The 19,944-nt window shown below is 43.4% G+C and overlaps 2 protein-coding genes and 2 long non-coding RNA genes across 7 annotated transcripts in view; 2 read left to right on the forward strand and 2 right to left on the reverse strand.

The window, feature by feature from the left end:
- Positions 1–2,909, forward strand: part of depdc5 (DEP domain containing 5, GATOR1 subcomplex subunit) — a 124,350-nt gene extending 121,441 nt beyond the window's left edge. For all 4 annotated transcript variants that reach the window (XM_052088363.1, XM_052088364.1, XM_052088365.1 and 1 more), the window contains 4 exons: positions 269–440; positions 542–602; positions 1,691–1,773; positions 1,854–2,909. In XM_052088363.1, coding sequence (XP_051944323.1) covers positions 269–440; positions 542–602; positions 1,691–1,773; positions 1,854–2,152 — 615 coding nt within the window. In that variant the 3' untranslated portion in view covers positions 2,153–2,909. The remainder of the gene's footprint in view (positions 1–268; positions 441–541; positions 603–1,690; positions 1,774–1,853) is intronic.
- A 6,138-nt stretch (positions 2,910–9,047) lies between these two features.
- LOC127616783 (intraflagellar transport protein 20 homolog) lies at positions 9,048–14,841 on the forward strand. The gene is made up of 6 exons (XM_052088598.1): positions 9,048–9,332; positions 11,557–11,694; positions 11,793–11,878; positions 11,950–12,053; positions 12,414–12,488; positions 14,444–14,841. Exons 2-6 carry the CDS (start codon positions 11,568–11,570, stop codon positions 14,445–14,447), a joined length of 396 nt encoding a protein of 131 aa, XP_051944558.1. The 5' UTR covers positions 9,048–9,332; positions 11,557–11,567; the 3' UTR covers positions 14,448–14,841.
- Positions 12,462–13,710, reverse strand: LOC127616817 (uncharacterized). The gene is made up of 2 exons (XR_007967203.1): positions 13,583–13,710; positions 12,462–13,452 (listed from the first exon to the last, which is right to left on the reverse strand). It is a non-coding gene; the product is annotated as an uncharacterized LOC127616817 (long non-coding RNA).
- LOC127616800 (uncharacterized) lies at positions 14,636–15,744 on the reverse strand. Its single transcript, XR_007967186.1, has 2 exons — positions 15,410–15,744; positions 14,636–14,934 (listed from the first exon to the last, which is right to left on the reverse strand). It is a non-coding gene; the product is annotated as an uncharacterized LOC127616800 (long non-coding RNA).
- Positions 15,745–19,944: the final 4,200 nt, after the last annotated feature.

Consider the following 19,944-nt stretch of genomic DNA (forward strand, 5'->3'; position numbering starts at 1 on the left):
TCACAATTTTAACTCATTCGCTGAATGTACGTGGACAGTACAGTCATGCAAGAGTTCGGGGTCTTAGGAGGTTTTAAGGCTTCTTTTTTTTTCTAGACAATGGTCTTTTTGTTTGGGTGAAGAGGAAAAACTCTTACCAAGCTGCTCCAATGAAGGCTGAAATGGCAGCTGAAAATTTCAGCTGGGTTCGAGTTTTTTTCTCTTCACACAAAAAAAACAAAACCCTGAAACCTAAAGTCCCCTTCAAAGTCTGTTTATCTTTTATTAGGTTCAAGGTTGGCACAGGAAAGCGGCATCCTGTGGTTTCTTATTGGTTCCTGTGTTGGAAGGTCCGTTCGCACAGACGTCACACCTGTATGGTGATCCCCTGAGAGCTCAACTCTTCATAAGTCTTAATATTCATTGTCTGATGAAGAATGGTAGCGAAAATCTGTTTGAAGGTACTGTTTACAATCCCAAGATGAGCAATCCAATGCAAATATGACCGTTTTATTTTCTTCATGTAATTTTCTACATTTATCAATTTGTGTTCATCAAACAGGTTTTGAACCAGAAACTTACTGGGACAGGATGCAACGCTTTCAAGAGGCCATATTGTACAGGTTTAATTTTATTTTTAATGGCTGTGCTATACTATGCTTGCAGATGTTGTCCGTGTCTTACTCAAAAAAAAATATTTTTTTTTGTGGGAATTAACAAGTAAAATTACCACAAAAATTAAATAAATGGCCTGCAACCTGTTATTGCAAGTTTGCATGACTTTTCGAACTGTTTGAAACTTTGGCCCCAACAAAATGGACAGTCATACTGTCCAATTTCGAGCGACTACTAAAATGCTGACATTTGGTCAGGTGATATTGGGCATGGGGATTGAATACTTAACACGCTATAACAGCAGCTAAGCTAACATTTGGCAAGATCGCAACCTGATTGGGAAAAGCGCTAAGGCACAGAGATAAGGATTTTACATTTTTCCCCTATTGATAAATACTGTTTCTAATGAGAATTGATAAAAAGCTAACCGATTAAAATTTATAATGCTAACCTATAGCAATAGCAAGGATTGTACCCCATGGCCAGGTATGTTTTTGAAAGCGAATGGCTCAGCTGTTATCATGGTAACAATTAGGATGCTAAAATATAGCAAGATAGCAATCTGCACAAAGAAAGCGCTGAACTAGATTTATTAAAGAATAGTTGTCCAGATGGTTGCATACAATGCAATTTCTCAGAAATGAAGGGCTCAAGTCCTGTGACTTGACTCGAGTGACACTTGAGTTGCTTTTTTTTAAGACTCGTTTGCCAGAAACTTGGGAACAACCTGACTCATGACAGGGGAGCAGTTCGTGACTCAGAGCAGCCAAGGCTGACACAAAAGGTTCTGTCAGCTAAATAGGACCTAAACCACTCAGAGCACTATCACCAATGCCCTCCATTCATTTATTCATTTTCCGAACCACCTTATCCTCACTAGGGAGTGCTGGAGCCTTTCCCAGCTGTCTTCGGGCAGTAGGCGGAGGACACCCTGAATCGCAGGGCACAGAGAGACGAACAACCATCCACGCTCACATTCACACCTGGGGACAATTTAGAGGGTTCAATCAGCCTGCCTCGCATGTTTTTGGAATGTGGGAGGAAACCGTCCTCTTTTCCATAGTCCATCTAACATTACACCATAAATATTTTACAGATTTGGGTTCGTGCTCGACAAGTTTTCTGCGTCAGCTTTTAATTTCCCATCAGAGAACAGACCCCAGTACATCCACGTAACAGGTTGGTCCCACCGCTTAGACATTTAAAAATGTATTTATTTTCTGGAAAGGCCAAGTCACAATCTGGCCTCTTCCTCTCAGGCACTGTTCTGTTACAACTGCCATACTCCAAAAGAAAGTATACCAGTGGGCAACAGCGTCGACGCAGGAACTCCACTACATCCACCAACCAGGGGTCGATCAGTGGTGAAGATCGGATTGGCTTCTATTGGTCCTACAACACTATGTTAACAAAAGCCTGGAGGACCGGTGTTCTGGGTGACGAGAGAATGGCTGACCGCCTGCTGAAAGACTTTACAGACTTCTGTGCCAATAAAGACAACAGACTACTGAACTTCTGGAACATTTGCCTGGAGAAAATTAATACCAGCGCCCCCTAAACAGCAACTGTAGCTTCACATTTCAGTGCAATTTTAAATGCCTGGTTGCTACATTTGTTTGAATCACATCTATTCCAAACAGTAGGTTTTTTTTTAAATCAATGACTGATACCATGAAGCAAACGCGTTTTGATTATGGGTCGCATTGAACGCTGATTGCCCTTGGAGAGCCGGTTACCACTTTGAAACCATATGTAATCATGTCATGATTGCGCAATATTGTTTTAAATATCCAGCAAACGCCTGATTCATCCGGCTAGTAGATATGTCCTTTGATATTTGCTCAGTTCTTGTTCACATGTGCACATATACTGTCCAGACCAGGTGGATTTGCCATCTACTGTAAAAACGGTCTAAATATTAAATGTAGGAGTTTGCCCTAATTTTCATTAAATATGCTGATAGCAGGTCCCTGCCAAATGCTGACTGCTCGGGGAGACAGCATAATGAGATGTGTTAATTTTGTTTTTTCATTGACATGGCAGCATTTCTCTCAGCTTCTCTCTGAGCTTGTTCTTGTTGATTAATATATGTTCTCATGCAGCTAAGAAGGGCTATGGCAGCCCGGGCCACTTTGTGGCTGGTTGGGTTTCTGGCCCGTCATGGTAATTGTGATTCGATTTTTTTTTTTTTTTTAATGGAACATAAACCTCGGTGAAACATAAATGGGACTGCTTCTGTAAATATTTTTCAGATGTGGTTATGAGCTTCTAAAATCCTTTTTTCTTCTTCAACGAAATAAAAAGCTTTGCTTATGCATTTCGCCTTGAACATCTTTTGATGAAACACCTACAGTTCAAGACAATTGGGAAAAAAAACTCCAGGAGTTCTCTAAGATTGTAATAGGCAAAATATTGGACCACATTTTAAAAGTAAAGATGGTAAAGTATGTTAGGTTTAAAATATAGCACCAAGAGACTTTTTTTGTAAGTCTTGGGCTCTTACACATGTCTCCAACTTTTCATAGATCTAGTGAAATATACAACTAGGACTTGCTTCGTTAAAACATTCAATGGGGGCCCTAAAGATAATAATTAAAAAAAAAACCAAAACGCTGGAATAGTAAAAAATTATTAGTAAGTGGGTGCAAATGTTCATGTGTTCACAGAGGTTTAGAACATCAAAATCAGCGTCATTATCTTGGCATGCAAAGGCAGCATCTATAAAATAAAAAGCTTTGGTTTTACTTTTATTCTCAAACATCTTTAGATAAAACACCAACAGTTTCAAGACAATCAGAAAAAGTCTCTAAGAGGAGTTTTTTATAGATGTCACCTCTGTAAAAGGCCGAAAATTGGACCAAATTTTAAAGTAAATTAAAAATGGGAAATTTCATGTGAAGTCTATCATATGGCGCATATGGGCTGTTTACATATACCACCAAATTTTCATAGATCTTGGCCTTCATCCTAGCTTTGTGTTTACGAAAGCTGGTACCTCCGCCCTAGCTACGGTGGGAATCTGATGGCGAAAACCAGTCCTAAAATTGTCTTTCGGGAACATTAACTTATCTCCCGCGGTCATAAATCTATTAATGTTGACAAGCGTTATTGACAAGCGTTATGGAATATTAACAAGCACAAGCAAAAAATACAAAGCAAACGTGTAGCCGTTCTCACACAGGCCCAGTGTCACTCAACGAGCAATTCCTCCTTTGTGGCGAAACAAATATGAAACTCAAAATTTTATGCCCCGCCGCCGTCATATTGTAATTTGAAAACTCAACAAATTTTTGCCAGTTATTGTCCCAGATCTTAAGATGGTTCAGCCAAAGGGTGCAAACGTATGACTCCTGTAAATGTGCAAAAATGGTCCAAAATTAGAAATTCAAAATAAAATCCTCTTTCCTCTTACCTAAATTTACCTCAATTACAACCCGGCCTCAACTTCACATGCCTCTTCGAACTTGACATGACACCTCTCCTCTCCACTGTTAGATCTTTGACTGTCTTTCTCAATTTTTGTTGTTACTCTTCTTCTATATATGTATTGCGCGTCGTCCCGTACGCGGTCTGTCCTTCCGTCTGTCCCTTTTCAAAACGTACCTACTTCACCGCGCCGCTGCGCGCCGCCACTGCGCCGCTCAGGCAGTGGCTCACTACGATCACGCGGGCATCTTAGCGAAAAAATGTTGTCTACCCACAAGCATTGCAAGGAAATTGTTAGTTATTTAGTAGAGCTAAACATCTCTTTATTTTCGCAATAAGCAATGAAGATGAACAAAAAGTTGAACCAAGCAACAACACTTTTGTGGGCCGAAGGTCCACCTTACCAGCCTTCCGCAGGAACTAGCTGATGAGCCGCCCGGAGGGCGGCGAACCACCACCTTACCATCCTTCCGCAGGAACTAGCTGATGAGTCGCCCGGAGGGCGGCGAACCAGCTAGTTCTCTATATAGAAGAACAAGGTAAAAATGTAAATTATAATCGTGTCGTTGTGTCTGGTTGTTCCTTGATGTTTCAATTAGTAGGCAGTTGATGTGTGCCTTTATGATGTTAACTTTATAGTAGGCAGTTGATGTGTGTCTTTATGATGTTAACTTTATTATGTCATATCGGCCTAAATTCTTCCAGTATATAAACTTGGATTACTCAGTGAGGCTACGCTGAGCTTTTGCCTAAGCAGAGTGTTAACTCTCTTCTATGTCTTGTGCATCCAGCCCTGCTCTCTGGAGTTATTTTGTATTTTCGAAGATAAAGACTTTTACTTTTCCAAATTCCGCTCCTCATGTGTACAGACCAGTCATGGACCCCTCAGACTCAGGCACAATCCATCGAGCCACAGATGTCACCACCTGCTCCTAACCCTCATTTCCTACACGTCTCACTCACCTGGACTTGTCCTAGTTTTTCACACTCCCTTTCTCTTGTCCCACCCCATGTTTCATTTTTCGACTCAGATTTTTTTCTGATTGTGAATACAGCCCCGATTTAGTTAACCTCCTTTCCGATTCCAATTCAGATTTTGGTTTTCCTGGTTACACTACTCAAGCACTTGTCAATTTTTGTCATATTTTTCTGTTGGTGATCGCTCAGTGTCCGCCCCAGAACCCATCCTATCAGACACTGACTTGGGCACCCAATTGGCCATTTTTCCTTTGGAACCCAGGTAAATGTTATGGTTGGATCCGTAATTCCACCTTTTCAAATCACGTATTTCCGAAACTAACACCAAGCCACTTCACTACCCGCCTTTTTCATCACCTTGCTCACTGTCAACTTCTCCACCTCCTTCCATACATCATGTTTCTACTAGTTCGCCTTTCCCAGTATTGTTCTCCTGGCCCTTCATGTTTCCCAAGCCCCATGGCGGCCGGCTGATGAGGCAAGGCCCCGTCACCTCGGCAGCTGCAAGATCTGTGGTTGCTCCTCGTCACAGGCATTCTTACGTCGCGGCTACTCAGGAGCATTGAAGCACGGCTAAAAATACGGGCAGCAAACTGAACTGCATAAAAATACATAAAGACATAAATATATAACTATAAACAAATAAAACAATAAATAGCAACCTCAACAGCACTAGGCACCCGTACCGGCCCCTCAGCAAAGGCAGGCCTCCATCCTAGCTCATCAGCAGCATGAAGCCCCAATCCTGCACCAGTGGCACACATTCCGCAGCCCTCCTTTAAACCTGTTCTGGCGAGACAAGTCCTGCGGCCTCTTTCCGAACCTGTTTTGGCAGCGCAAGTCCTGCAATCATCCTCCAAACCTGCTCAGGCGGCACAAGCCCACGGCCGCCCTCTGATCCTGCTCTGGCTGCGCAAGCGCTGCAGCTGCCCTCCGATCCTCTTCAGGCAGTGCAAGTCCTGCGACCGCCCTCCGATCCTACTCTGGTGGTGCTAGCCCTGCAGCAGCCCTTCGATCCTGTTCTAATGGTGCAAGCCCAGCAGCCGTCCTCGCCTCCTGTGCACCCCAGTACAGCCACCAAACTGGCCCTGCCAAGAACCTCTCGCCTGGCTGGTAGGATGCCCACTGTATTGGTCCCGGCAAGAACCTCTCGTCTGGCCAACAGGATGCCCATCGATTGGTCCCATCGAGAACCTTTCATCTGGCCTGCAGGACGCCCACTGAACTGGTCTTGCAACTTAGTATTTAGTTTCATGTTTTCCTCGTGTTCTTTTGATTGATGAGGGCCTTTATTGTATTACCTTTATTATGTCATGTCAACCTGATGTCTTCCACTGTATAAACTTGGATTACTCCATATAGGGAGGCCGGAGCCGGAATCGCACCCTGCACCTCTGCACTGTCGGGCGTGCTCACCAGTCGATCACAGTGTCGCCCCAGGTAAACCAAATTTATTTTATTTTGGAGTGAACTTAAAACCAGTAGTTCAAAATCCTCCTCCATGACTTGATAGACATATAGTACATCTTTGACATACAGTACTGCTATTTTTTGAACAGACATGCATTGGAGGTTAGAGACGTTGAACTGACACGGATGTACGAAAAAATCAGTTCCCTTGCAAAGATTGCGTTTTCTCACAAAGATGGTATTTTTTCTTCTTTCACACCATTTTACTACTCCGTAGGGAAGAGTGTCGTGGAAACAGCTGTTTGGGGGAAATGCACCCCGTCCATCATTCTCTTCCTGACTACTTGAGGGAGACACTTTTAATTTCAGCAGTTTATTTGGACCCAAGCGGCTTCGTTCAACTTTGTTTAGCATTGAAATAACTTAACCCTTGTGTGCTCCAAATGAAAAAGCCTTTAAGTTACGCATTTTACAATTTTTGTAATGATGTATTTTGTGTTATAAAAACATTCTTTTTTTCTTTTCAAACACTCAAAATGTTCAGAGGCATCTGTGCTATCCATACATATATAGTTTGTATTAGTTCTTTGGGATTTTTTATTCTTTATTTTTTGCAAAAGGGAACAAAAATTGTGTCTGGAGGTCCCAACCAACCCCTACTAACAATCCCGACCAGGCGTGTTCATGTAAAATGCATTGGTTTGAAGCCTCCTGCAAAAAGGCAAACTCATTTGCGATCCTCTGACGCCACCTAAAGTTGCAAAATTGGAATTACCTCAACCCAACAATGTGGCATGCTTACGTCTGTCCAAGCGAAAACAAAGCGATTGGCGTAAAAATCGCGTGAAATGCATGTATACACATTAGGTTTACGATGCATTCAAAAATATAAATTATAATGGGTCTCTATGGTGCAAAATATGTAAATTGTGAAGATTAAGGTATCAAAACGTTTTTTTATTATTGCTGCAATGCCTGAGAATTATCAGCCGATGACGTCATGAAATTTAGGCAATTTTAGAACCCCTCCCTAAGTTTCAGCTCTCTCGTGTTTTTCTGAATGCCTTTGCCTTTGATTCAAAGACATCATTTTACATTTATCGCAAGCGGTACACTACGAGGGTTTTAATGTTAGTGGGAGTCCGAAGAACTGATTGTGAGGGATTTTGACCATTTTGAAGCAAAAATAATTTTCAGATTTGAATGCACAAACTCGTTTTAAATATGAACATGGGAGTGTTGTGGATGGTGATCAATTAGTTTGAATAAAAAATGCTGAATACTTTTTTTGCCCTCAATATTCGAAACTGTAAAAGTATTACCGTGGGGAAGATGCCCGCCATCCATATGGAGTAAGATGCCCCCATGATTCAGAATTTTGAGTGTAGCCAATGTTATTTTTCTTTCCGTTTACTTTCCTAGGCTATGGTTTAAGATTCATGATTTTACATTTTGTTTTATAAAAACAAAGCGATAGTCTTGGGTGATTTAATTACCCTCCTGTTTATTTGGGCATACTTCTTGTGCACATATTTTGTTGATATTAGATCTATTTATTCATCTTCCGAGCCGCTTGATCCTCACTAGGGTCGCGGGGGGTGCTGGAGCCTATCCCAGCTGTCTTCGGGCAGTAGGCGGGGGACACCCTGAATCGGTTGCCAGCCAATCGCAGGGCACACAGAAACAAACAACCATTCACACTCACACTCACACCTAGGGACAATTTAGAGTGTTCAATCAGCCTGCCACGCATATTTTTGGAATGTGGGAGGAAACCGGAGCACCCGGAGAAAACCCACGCAGGCCCGGGGAGAACATGCAAACTCCACACAGGGAGGCCGGAGCTGGAATCGAACCCGGTACATCTGCACTGTGAAGCCGACGTGCTAACCACTGGACTACCGGGCCGCTTAGATCTATTTGTTTTCAAAAAATTAGATTTTAATATTTTATATCATTTTTTTTTGTGGGGCATCTTACTCCGCTCCCCTGTATAATAAAATTTTGGATTGGATAAGCTTAATTGTCAAATGCACTATATGTGTAACATACAGCACATTCTGGAAAATGTGATCTCTCTTTAAGATAGGGGTCGATAGATAGCGAAGTCTGGCCTTCTAGCTGCTGCCCCTGCCCCAACTAAATAGTTGGATAGATATTAATCACCTAGTTAACACTATTCAATGTATTTTTCATCAAATTTGTTATTTCAATTGTGTGTATCAAACAAGTAGCATGAGTTGTGAATCAGTCCCCAAGCACTCAGTTTCAAAAAGTTTCGTGAATGATGTAAAAATGTAAACCCGTTGATGGCAGTAAGAAAGAGAGGCGTCTCAACTGAAGAGGAGGATAATACAAGGAACAGCAGATTTTTTTATGCTGTCACCAAAGCTATTCATCTGTTTGCCTACGGTGATGCTCGGCTAAGAGGGGCAATTACGTCATCATCGTGTGCGTGTTTGTGCGTGTGTGTGTTTGTGCGTGTGTGTGTTTGTGCGTGTGCGTGTGCGTGTGCGTGTGCTGCATACGCTTGTGGACCGAACATTTACATCATGGGGTCTATCCATCTATCCGCACACACAGACACGCGGGGGGTGGGGTCGAGAGAGAGAGAGCGTTAACTACAAAGTAAAACTCACGAAAAACTGCTAAGAATTTGAAGAAATTAGCAAGATAAGACTTGTTTTCAATGTCCGTGCATTGCCTTTGACGGCAAAGTTGACCCTGTCAACATGGCCGACACGTTGGCACAGTGGAACCGGCTGCTTCGTATGCGTGCGTTGTGTTCATATCTGTGCTAGTCGCGAGAGATTTCCGGGACTTTTCCCTCATCTAACAACCCTCCGCGACGGGAAATACGTGTTTAAACGGAGAAGTTATTGGACCATTTTGCTACCGTTAAACCCCTCACATTATCGTAACAGGTAGGCATTTGTTGTATTTACCCTTTCACACGTTAAGCCAGATACGTAAATGTTGTAAGGTTAAATTTGGTATTGAGTTTAGCTAACGCTGTCATTATTTAACAAAATTGTACGGGAAGTGTTTTGATATTTTCAGACATGGATGGGAGTATAGATGTGTACGTGAAATTTGGTGACGATTGGTTGTAGTTTGCTAACATTAAACCACTTTTATTTATTTTGTATCTGTAGTGAATGTTTGTGGGGAGGAAAAAAGCTTAGTACCCATACAATTCAAAATACTGTGGCGATTGTTATGATATTATCGGAGGTTTAAGTGGGCATATGTAGAGATGGGCATGTGAATTTTGGTGACGATTCATCGCGGCGTTCTGACATAAAGAGACATGAAGCGTTCTAGAAGATCCCAATTTTCCCCCGGACAGATGATGTCATGGATCAACCTAAAGACTGAAAGCACTTATGAGAAAAGTAGGACGGCGGTACATCTGACCCATGGACACCTTTATAAAGCCAAAATAAAACGTAAAGGATATGCTGCTTTTTTATGTGCACGCGTGTCGGTCGTGCAAGCGGAGAGCAGAAACTCGTGTTGCAAACTTTGAGATACTGTATGAATTATTCGACCAATTTGTGTGTCCTCAATTTAAGACTGTGAAGGAATAATCGGCCATCTCTATGAAGTCAACCACCAAAATTTGGTGACACAAAAATATATGTCTCGAAACTATATTTAAAATAAATTAAAACCATGTTTGCAATGCCCCGGACATGCACAGAATAGGCGTGTCTAGCCCGTTTAGTGGGTCCTGAAGCACCCCTCATGTAAATCCCAGCACCCCAAAAATGTAAGATCTCAAGATTTTATTTCGAGTATGACCTTTTTTTTTTTAAACTAGAGTCATGTTAAAACTTTTAACATTACTCTAAGGGTCTGGGTCCATGAGGCCTCATGAGGCGTGTCGACACAATGACACACTGTGTTGATACTGTACTGATACTGTGTCGCTGACCACTGCCACCTGCTGGACCTTCAAAATCCCTGCAGCCAACCCACTTGACAGACTGAACAAACTGATTTGATGATGACGTGTATACAATGCACTACCTCACTCTACCCAATGACTGGGACTGAATGAGTTAAAAGCTCAGTGTAGCCACAAGCGCCATTGTTTATGTTGTTGTTTATGCTGTTTACATTGTTTATATTGTCTATACTGTTCAGATTACATGTCTTTTTTTATACAGTGTAGCTGCTATCCTTTCTTAGCTGTGTGTGTTTAATTCACAGCATGTTTACATGCATGTATGCACTGAGGATTGAGAGGAAGAAATTTCATCTATGCTGCATGTCATACATAAAGCATATTTGACAATAAAGATGACATTGACCCTTCACAATATCATTCACATCCATGCATTCATATTGTATCATTCAATGTGTTTCAATAATGTGAAATTCATGTGAATGAGGATGCTTGTGGGCTTTGTCTTCACAAATTTTGATTTAGAAAAATAAGATGCTCCAGTGTTTTACTCTCGTAAAACTCTGTACGTCATACTCTCAATCAACTGGAGTATGACGTACAGTACAAACGTTCATAAAACACTTCTCATATAATAATAGCCTATTATATGACAGCCGGCATGACCCTAGAAGTCAGACGGACACATTTTTTTCTGATAATCAGTGTGTTTTCCGTATTGCCCAAACATATTTTTATTCGAGCGAGGGTGGGGTCTAGCTTGTTTCGGCAATCGGCATCGTGTCGCCAGACGCACTTCCTTAGGATACACTGTGCGGGCTTTTGCTGCGTCAACGCCCCGTGCACTGAGTCGACGCCCCCTGGACTAAGTGCCGCAGCTTGGACTGTGCCTAGCAGCCGATGCAGTCTAAACTGCACCGGTGCAGTTCACGTGTCAATTAGCAGCCTGGACTGTGTCAACGCAGCCGATGTGTCAATTAGCAGCCTGGACTGTGTCAACGCAGCCGATGCAGTCTAAACTGCGCCGGTGCAGTTCATGTGTCAATCACGTGACGTAATGAAGCGGCACATGTACCGACACGTGGTTTGCTCTGTGAGCCCGGCGCAGGCATCAACGCTACGGTGTCGCTGGACCCATCACTAGTTAAAAGTAAATGTGGGATAACAGACTGGATGGCCATGGTCATTAAAATCGTAAGAACTTGCATCTCAGTTTACGTTGCAATGTTTTTTGTTAGTCCCTCTGGCTATGGCTCAAGACTTACTCGAAGAGGAAGGCATTTTCTTTGATGAATTCAACAAACTACGAACACTAGAACCAGATGTGAGCCAGAAGACTTCAGAACTCAAGGAAGAGTGCAAAGAATTTGCCGACAGTAAGACCCCTGCGTCTCATATTCTTTACACATCACGGTTGATCCATTTATCTCATCTCCTGACAACACATATTATCATTATTCTGTGTCTTTTACAGAAATCAGACAGTTTCAGGAAAAAGTTGGAAGTCTAATTGAGCTTGTAGATCAGTTGGCAAAAGAGACAGAGACCGAAAAGTTCAAGGTAAGGTTGGTCCCCCCGATGTAAATCAACATGAACTCTTCAAGTTCCTATCATGGATTCTCTAATGTTAGGCAATTGGAGCAAGAAACTTGCTGAAGTTAGTGGCAAAGCAAAGAGAAGCACTGCAGCAGCAGCTTCAATCGCTCATTGCAGAGAAGAAGACGCAACTTGAAAGGTAAATGATAATTAAAACCTCATGTTGTTTGGCTCTGTTCTGTTCTCTCTTAACAAACAGAGTGGACAGTTAAAGCTTCTTGCTTACTTGTCTTTAATCGGCATAACTCTGGAAGCACATGTACGGAACTCAGTCTCGTAACATCGCGGAGAACACACGTCACTTCCCGTTCCCTCACCCAAAGCTGTCCCCTTAGCAACAACTCTATCTAACAATACCATTGTTACACATGTTAGTACAAAGTGATTGAGTGGTCCTTAATGTTCATTTTGTTGTATTTGCTCCATGCTGCAATACCAAGGTGGCTCAAACTACCAGAGACAAGTTCCTTGAATAATACTGTCTATATCCTTGTTTCAGATATCGCATTGAATGTGATGCCTTGTCTAAAGTGGAATCTGAGCAGAATGAGTTTATCAACCAGTTTATTTTGCAGTAAGTATATGCTTTTTGTACTCTCTATTGTCATGTCCCCTGACATCATACGGTATATCACATCAATATCTCAAAACTATAAATTGACATGAACAAGCAAAAGGAGGGTGACAAACAAACCCATGCTCGCACCTTAAACACACAACTTGTATCGTTCCCAAGCTTCTGTCTGCCAAAAATTACTTTAAATAATACCCATTAATCAAATCAGTATTCCTGTGTCAGTCTCAAGTTGCATCAACAACTTGGCCAAGCGGCAGCCGCACACTCGTGAGCAATGCGTACTAAGACAAATTCACCAAATATGAAACTCATAAAAGCTCATTGTTTACATCATGTGCAATGACAGGTGCAATGGGACTAAATCCTGAAGTAATCAGAAACTGGAACAATGATGACTACGGCAGATGAAGTTACACGGAAAGAAGTGGCATCTAAAATTAAATAATTTCTCATAATACTCAGCAAGCAGTGCATCCATGACTGCGTGTTGCACATTTACACCACTTCACACATCTTTCCTGTAATATCTTGACTGCTTTGCGTTTCACCTTCCGACTCTGCTTTTCATTTAATGACAGAGTGTTGGCATCCACAGTGAGATCAAACTTGGTTGCAAATACACTCAACATCTTTGTTTTGGTAGCCAGTAGACTGCTTCTAGTTCCCGTCTCAAGTATTTCGGACGTCTCGCTCCCTTGCCTTGCTGGAGTTTAAAGTATGCACGATGTAGGGTGACCTTGGGCAGCGCTCTCGGAGATTTGCTTCCTTCTGCGTCATTCCTTCACCATGCTTGGGGCTGTGTGCCTCCCAATCCTGTGTCCACCAGCTCGGCTCTGAGATTACCAACAATCACGCCAGGCGTTGCTGTTACCTGCCCATTAACTCTAATGGAAATGTAGGGGGGCGTAATATTGTGAGAATTCGGTGTATCAGCGGTAAATGTACCCAAGCTTGAAACCTTCTCCATGGCTGTCTGTACAGCAGAAACATCGCACAAAGTTTCACAGGTAGCGTACCTGTGTGTTCAGAGTGGTTTTGAGGTGGTCACTGTTCGCATTTATTTGCTGCATTCTTCCGAGGAGTGCCGACACGTCCACATGATTAAATGACACGAGAGTTAAGTCATCCAGGAAATACGAAACAGATCTTGATACATCTTCTGCACACTTATTGAGCTCTTGCAGGCACAATCTAACATTATTAATGTCCTTTTGCCTCCAGCGCGCCCTGTGATTGGCTGGCAACCGATTCAGGGTGTCCCCCGCCTACTGCCCGGAGACAGCTGGGATAGGCTCCAGCACCCCCCGCGACCCTAGTGAGGATCAAGCGGTTAGGAAGATGAATGAATGAATGAATGAATGAATGCCTCCAGCGCTTGTTGTGTGGAAGAAGCTCTGCAAATTCGGTTAGCTCAGAGCTGAAGTTGTTAGTCACAGGCAAAATGAATTTGTGGCCCGAGGTTCTCGTTTAATAACCATAATTAATCTTCAACTATAGATTTTCTAATAGATCTCCAGTTTAACTTGGAAAAAACCATCCATTCTCTAATTGGCTTCTCCTCACAAGGGTCGCCGGGTATGCTGGCCCAGCCGTCTCGGGGCAGTAGGTGGGGGAAACCCTGAACTGGTTTCTAGCCAATCGCAGGGCACTAATTCGGAAAGATTCACCATTCGGAAAGATAAGAATACTGTTAAGGCGCACTGGATCAATAAGCATCATCGTTAAGAGTAGCATTATCAATAAAATCTTATCCATAGCCATTGCCTGATAAAAACATGGAACAATAACTTCAAGCTTGTGGTTGAAAAATAACGGATATGAAGACATTTGAATCAAAGCTGGTCTTTTTCGTATGTCTGTGACTACACAAATACAAATTGACTGTCTTACAGGTGGGGGTATGCATTGTCAGTATGTAGTTTAAATTTGTTTCATTTTTTTTCTCTTTACAGTTGATTGAAGAAGCCAACCCGAACTGCACTAATAAGGTTTTCGAAACAATGCAAGCGTGAACAATACATTGTTGAGGTGGAAGAGTGGTTGCAATACAAGTGTAAGGTCCTGAAACTTGGACTTAAACACAATTTCCTGGTTCCCACATTTGAAGTATTCTTGAGAAAAATGCACAACTCTGGAATCAACGACATCAGCACATCTGGGTTTCCTCCCTTTTGATGCCTTGTCATGCCTTCTTTGCAGCTAATTCCACGATCCATGTATCTCCACTTCAATTCTTAATGGTGACAGAAATAAAAAGATGACTTCTGTAATACATACAGTACACACAAATACTGTATATACAGTACATGCATAATGCAAACACAGACATCAATAAACATGTTTGAGATGATATGCTACATGTTGTGGATATTTTTTCCTTGACCACAACTCTGCCCAAACCTGAAAATCTGTGTGCTCAAGTGTTGAAGGACGCAAAGGCCAACTCAATTCTTACAAGTAACTGGTGCTCAGGAGCAGGCCCTGAGCAACAGAGCCATTGAGGCCCAGATATACCACACCAGACAAGACTCAAGGTGTAGGTTGTGCAAAGAGGCACCTGAGACGATCCAACACATAACTGCAGGGTGTAAGATGCTGGGCAGGGAAAGCCTACATGGAACGCCATAACCAGGTGGTTGGCATAGTCTTCCGAAACATCTGTGCGGAGTATGGACTGGAAACCCCATGGGCAAAATGGGAAACACCTCCGAAGGTGGTGGAGAATGATATCGTGATTATCGACAAAGGGCAGAGGAAAGCCGTTGTAGTGGATGGAGCGGTCCCAGTGATGGAAACATCAGAACGAAGGAACACGAGAAACTCGGGAAATACCAAGGGCTCAGAGAGGAGCTGGAGAGAGCCTGGAAGGTAAAGGTGACAGTCGTGCCTCTGGTGGTCGGAGCACTCGGGGCAGTGACCCCCAAACTTATCTTTATTTATTTTCTTGAAAATGGGATACAACAGGTTCAAGTATGATACGTTGGAATATGTTGATGACCTTCCTTCAATATAACCAGAAAGGGTATGCATCTGTCACGTGGTGTCAAAAAAATTGAGCTGAGGACCCCAAAATACAGAAAGCAACTGAAAGCACGTGGATTAACAAAAAGTGGCTCCAAAATAGAGTGGTGATAATTGTAAAAAGTACAAATGAAAGGATGACATCACTCAGGAGAAAAAGTTGGCATAGAAAGGACAAGTTATTAGGTGTCAAAGTCCGGTCCTCAAGGGCTGGTGTCCTGCATGTTTTCTATTCCTCCCAGCTGCTACACACCTGATCCAAATGATCAGCTCATCAGCAAGCTCTATCGAGTCTGTCAGTCTATCGAGCTTGGCTATAAGAGCAACCATGGGAGCCATGAGACACTTTACCCACCACGGAAAAGACGGTTGGAAGATAAGATCAAGGCGGCTCGGAAAGATTTGAGTCAATTGACGGAGGCCCAGAAAGGTGTGATGAAAAGGCCGATACCCAAGAGGGACATCCAGATGACCATACGTGAAGCACTCAAAACTGCCAAACAAAGGCTCCAAGCCCAGCCTAAAGTCCAGCCGCCTAAAGCGATACACAAAAGAGAATGAGGCCAGACGAATAAATAGGCTGTTCGCAACACAACCTGCGAAAGTGTACGCTCAGTGACAGGGTCCTAACAACAGAGCTGATCCACCAAGACTGGAAACTGAAAGGTACTGGAAAGGCATATGGTAGAAGGAGGTTGCACTAACAGCAGTGTACAATGGCTGGTGACCCTGTGAGAGGAGCACAGCAACCTCCCTGAACAGAACCCAATTACCAGAACAGCGGCAGACATACAGGAACGAGTCTCAGATATGAAAAACTGGACAGCACCAGGCCCGGACATGGTCCACACCTACTGGCTAAAGAAACTCACAGCACTCCATGCACAAGTGCACGAGCAGCACAAATGAACCAGCTGCTGGGGGATGGGACTCACCCAGGATGGCTAACGGAAGGGCGAACAATCCTGATCATGAAGGATCCATCAAAGGGTGCAGTCCCATCCAACTATCGACCAATAACCTGTCTCTTCACAACATGGAAGCTCATGTCAGGCATCATTGCGGCTAAGATAAGTGGACATGGATCAATACATGAGCGAAGCACAGAATGGCATTGGTAGAGATACCAGAGGAGCCAAACAATCAGCTCCTGGTTGACAGAACAGTCGCACAAGACTGCAGGTCCAGACATACCAACCTGTGCACAGCCTGGATTGATTACAAGAAAGCCTATGACTCGATGCCACAGACATGGATCACTAAATGCTTGGAGTTGTATAAGGTGAACAGGACCTTAAGAGCCTTCGTTGCGAACACAACATGGGAGCTCATATCAGGCATTGCGGCTAAGATAAGTGGACACATGGATCAATACACGAGCGAAGCACAGAAGTCAAGAGTATTTATAGAGCACTTTCAAACAGCCATCGCTGCATACAAAGTGCTGTACATGGAGCAATTTAACATGCACAACAAACAGTAAGACAAATCGGTAATAAAGGTGGTAGAAAGCACCAAACCGTAAAATCAAGAACAAATCTAAGTCATGCTGAGTGGAATCCCAAAGAATACAAGTGAGTTTTGAGGAGGGCTTTGAAGATTGGCAGCGAGGAGCCTTGCCGAATGTTCAGTGGGAGGTCATTCCAGAGAGAGGGACCAGCAACAGAAAAGGCTCGATCCCCTCCAAGATATCCTTTATTTGTCCCGCAATGGGGAAATTACAATCAGAATTCAGAAAGGAAAAATGCTGGGTAGGGAGAGGGGAAAAAAAAACCCACGCTCAAACTATCCTCTTCCGAGGATAATTTAAGTCCAGGATAAAAAAAGACCGGCCGAGATGACCAGCTGCATGGATTCACACGAGCGCTCCGCATATCGACCACGTCACGGGGGAAAAAGAATCGGGGCGATGAAGACTGTGATAACAAGGATGTGTATGCGCGTGTGGTTGTCCAGTCGTGTATGTGTATGCGTGTACAGGTCATAGCTGCTTCGTCGAGGTCTGCTCATCATGAAGACAGTCCCGGTTTATCAGTCCATGGCCGAGAAGGAGGGGGGTGGTGGTGGGGGCCCTAGACTCCATGCGTATTTCCATCAAGGGGAAAGGCCAGATAGCGTTGTTTGTTTTGGAGAGACGGCCGCTAACAATTCCAGACAGCCGTGAGTCCTTGGTCTGTATCTCTCACTGGCTGTTTCAGCGTTGTCTTTTCCGTCGCATTGGGTGGGCGTTGCGTGTATTTAAGCTCCCGCGGCATTACACCTCCATCCGGGTTACGGGTAGTGGAATTTCCGCTTACGCAACTTCCGGTAACATGTGATATCGTAGTCAAAATGTTGAAAAATTCTCCCCAGAGCAGTCATCATATCCACTCTCAGCTGCCGGTATGCGAAAGATAATGCAACATCCACCGACAATTTGCCTTGTTGCAAGTCTCGGAAGCGATACCAGCCTCTTTACCTTTCAACGGATGAATTTGGTGAAGAAATGTTGAAGTAATGTACGTATCACTTCATCGGCATTGCTCACAGCCATCACCCATGCAGCCACCTTGTGAGTAAGTAAAGTCATGATGGTAAATGGGCTGTCACTTGTATAGCGCTTTTCTACCTCGAGTACTCAAAGCGCTTCACACGATTACCTCATTCACCTTTTGACGACTCAGCATCACAGGCAACTGGGGGTTTAGTAGGACACTTCGATATGGTCGCAATTGCCTGGGATTGAAACACCAACCTCTGGGTTGGGAAATGACCACTCCACAACGGAGACATGTCGCCCCGTAGGTGAATGTGTTGGAGTGGAACGTTTGGCTCACGTGGTCCCCTGATGAACCAACCACCTGAGACGATGGCGCGTCATTGGAAAATGATGCCGGGGATGGATGTTTCACTTGTAACAATTTCCTGGGTTCACATCTGCTGTACTTGAAACCCTAATGCCTCAAATTTAGATGACAAAACTAAAGTGGCGTCTATGAGTTTGAGCAAAGATTGATCATGCTTTGCGGCCATCGAAGTTTTAAGCAGAGCCCTTTATACTATATTTCTGTAACATATTTCTTTGCTTCTATCCCCCCCCCCCCCCAGCTGTTTGTACTGTATATTCTGAATTACTAAAAAATAAATACATAAAATACATACTGCTCCGAGAATCGGCCTTTCTGTGGCCTGCGTGCCTACTGAAGACATCAATGTTTTGTGGGGATCGGATTGTGGTTCATGGTTATCCGGAGGGAAAATATGGGCACTTTTTATTAAGAAATATTTCACAAATACATATATTACATACATACCACCTGGCAGCCCGAGTCAATCAAGACATTGTTGCCAATTTGGCAGGAGAAATGCAAAAGTTTTGTTGTTTCACAAGACACTCAGCGGCTTCTCGGGGTATAAGAGGAAGTGATGTAAAGCAGCCTGGGCAATGTGGCAGTAATGCACTTTGACTCAGAATATACAAATACAACTACAGTAATGCTAGTGTGAACATACACTTCCGGGTTGAGTGAATGCTGGCGCGTCTGGCTGCCGCTGCTCACCTGCAATTTTTTTTTTGCGTTTTTTTGTTGTTGCAATTATTCTTTTTTTGCGGTTTGCTGTCGTTTCTGCGGTTTGCTCTCGTCATCAGAATCAGAATCAAAAACATCTTTATTGGCCAAGTATGTAAAACACACAAGGAATTTGTCTCCGGTATAACATGCTGCATTAGTATCATCATAAACAAGGACATGACAAATAAGTATGGAAAAATTAATTATGGAAGCACATTTTGAAATGGAAGTGTACCGTAGTGTAGTAGTGTGGAAGTACCACCCCATGACAACTGTGAGACAATGTGCAAAGTATCAAGCAGAGCTAAAGTGATCAGTGGTAGAATACAATCCTTTCACGGTTGTACAGTTGGTGCAGAAAATCATTGAACCATTTTCAAGTGACCAGTAGCAATATTTGTAGGACAAGAAGTGTGCAATTGTGCAGATGTCCTTCGGCGCTTTTGAAGTATTCTGGTGCGGTGGAGTATACGTCAGTGACTGTTTAGGGAGTTAATGGCTAGAGGGAAGAAGCTGTTCAACTGTCTGCTGGATTTGGTGCGCATGGATCGGTAGCGCCTGCCTGAGGGGAGTAGCTGGAAAAGGTGGTGGGCAGGATGCGGGGATCCAGTAGGATTTTGTGTGCACGCTTGTTTTGATTCTTGCAGTGTACAAGTCCTCAAGAGTGGGTAGGGCGGTGCCAATGATTTTTCCGCCATCGTAACTGTCCGTTGACGTTGGATTTTGTCCTTTTTTGTGGCGGCTCCAAACCAAACCGTGATGGAACAACACAGGATTGATTCGATGACTGCCGTGTAGAACTGTCGTACCACCTCCTGTGACAGGCCGTGCTTCCTCAGCAGCTTCAGGAAGTACATCCTCTGCTGGGCCCTTTTCAGGAT

The sequence above is a fragment of the Hippocampus zosterae genome, chromosome 15 (assembly GCF_025434085.1).
Source record: "Hippocampus zosterae strain Florida chromosome 15, ASM2543408v3, whole genome shotgun sequence".
Taxonomy (NCBI): Eukaryota; Metazoa; Chordata; class Actinopteri; order Syngnathiformes; family Syngnathidae; genus Hippocampus; species Hippocampus zosterae.

Bases quoted from the DNA above. Each gene is read 5' to 3' on its own strand.
- LOC127616783 (XM_052088598.1), top strand. From the start codon at position 11,568: ATGGCTCAAGACTTACTCGAAGAGGAAGGCATTTTCTTTGATGAATTC. The intron at 11,879-11,949 runs GTAAGGTTGGTC...CTCTAATGTTAG, and splicing joins CAGAGACCGAAAAGTTCAAG to GCAATTGGAGCAAGAAACTT. The intron at 12,054-12,413 runs GTAAATGATAAT...TCCTTGTTTCAG, and splicing joins AAGAAGACGCAACTTGAAAG to ATATCGCATTGAATGTGATG.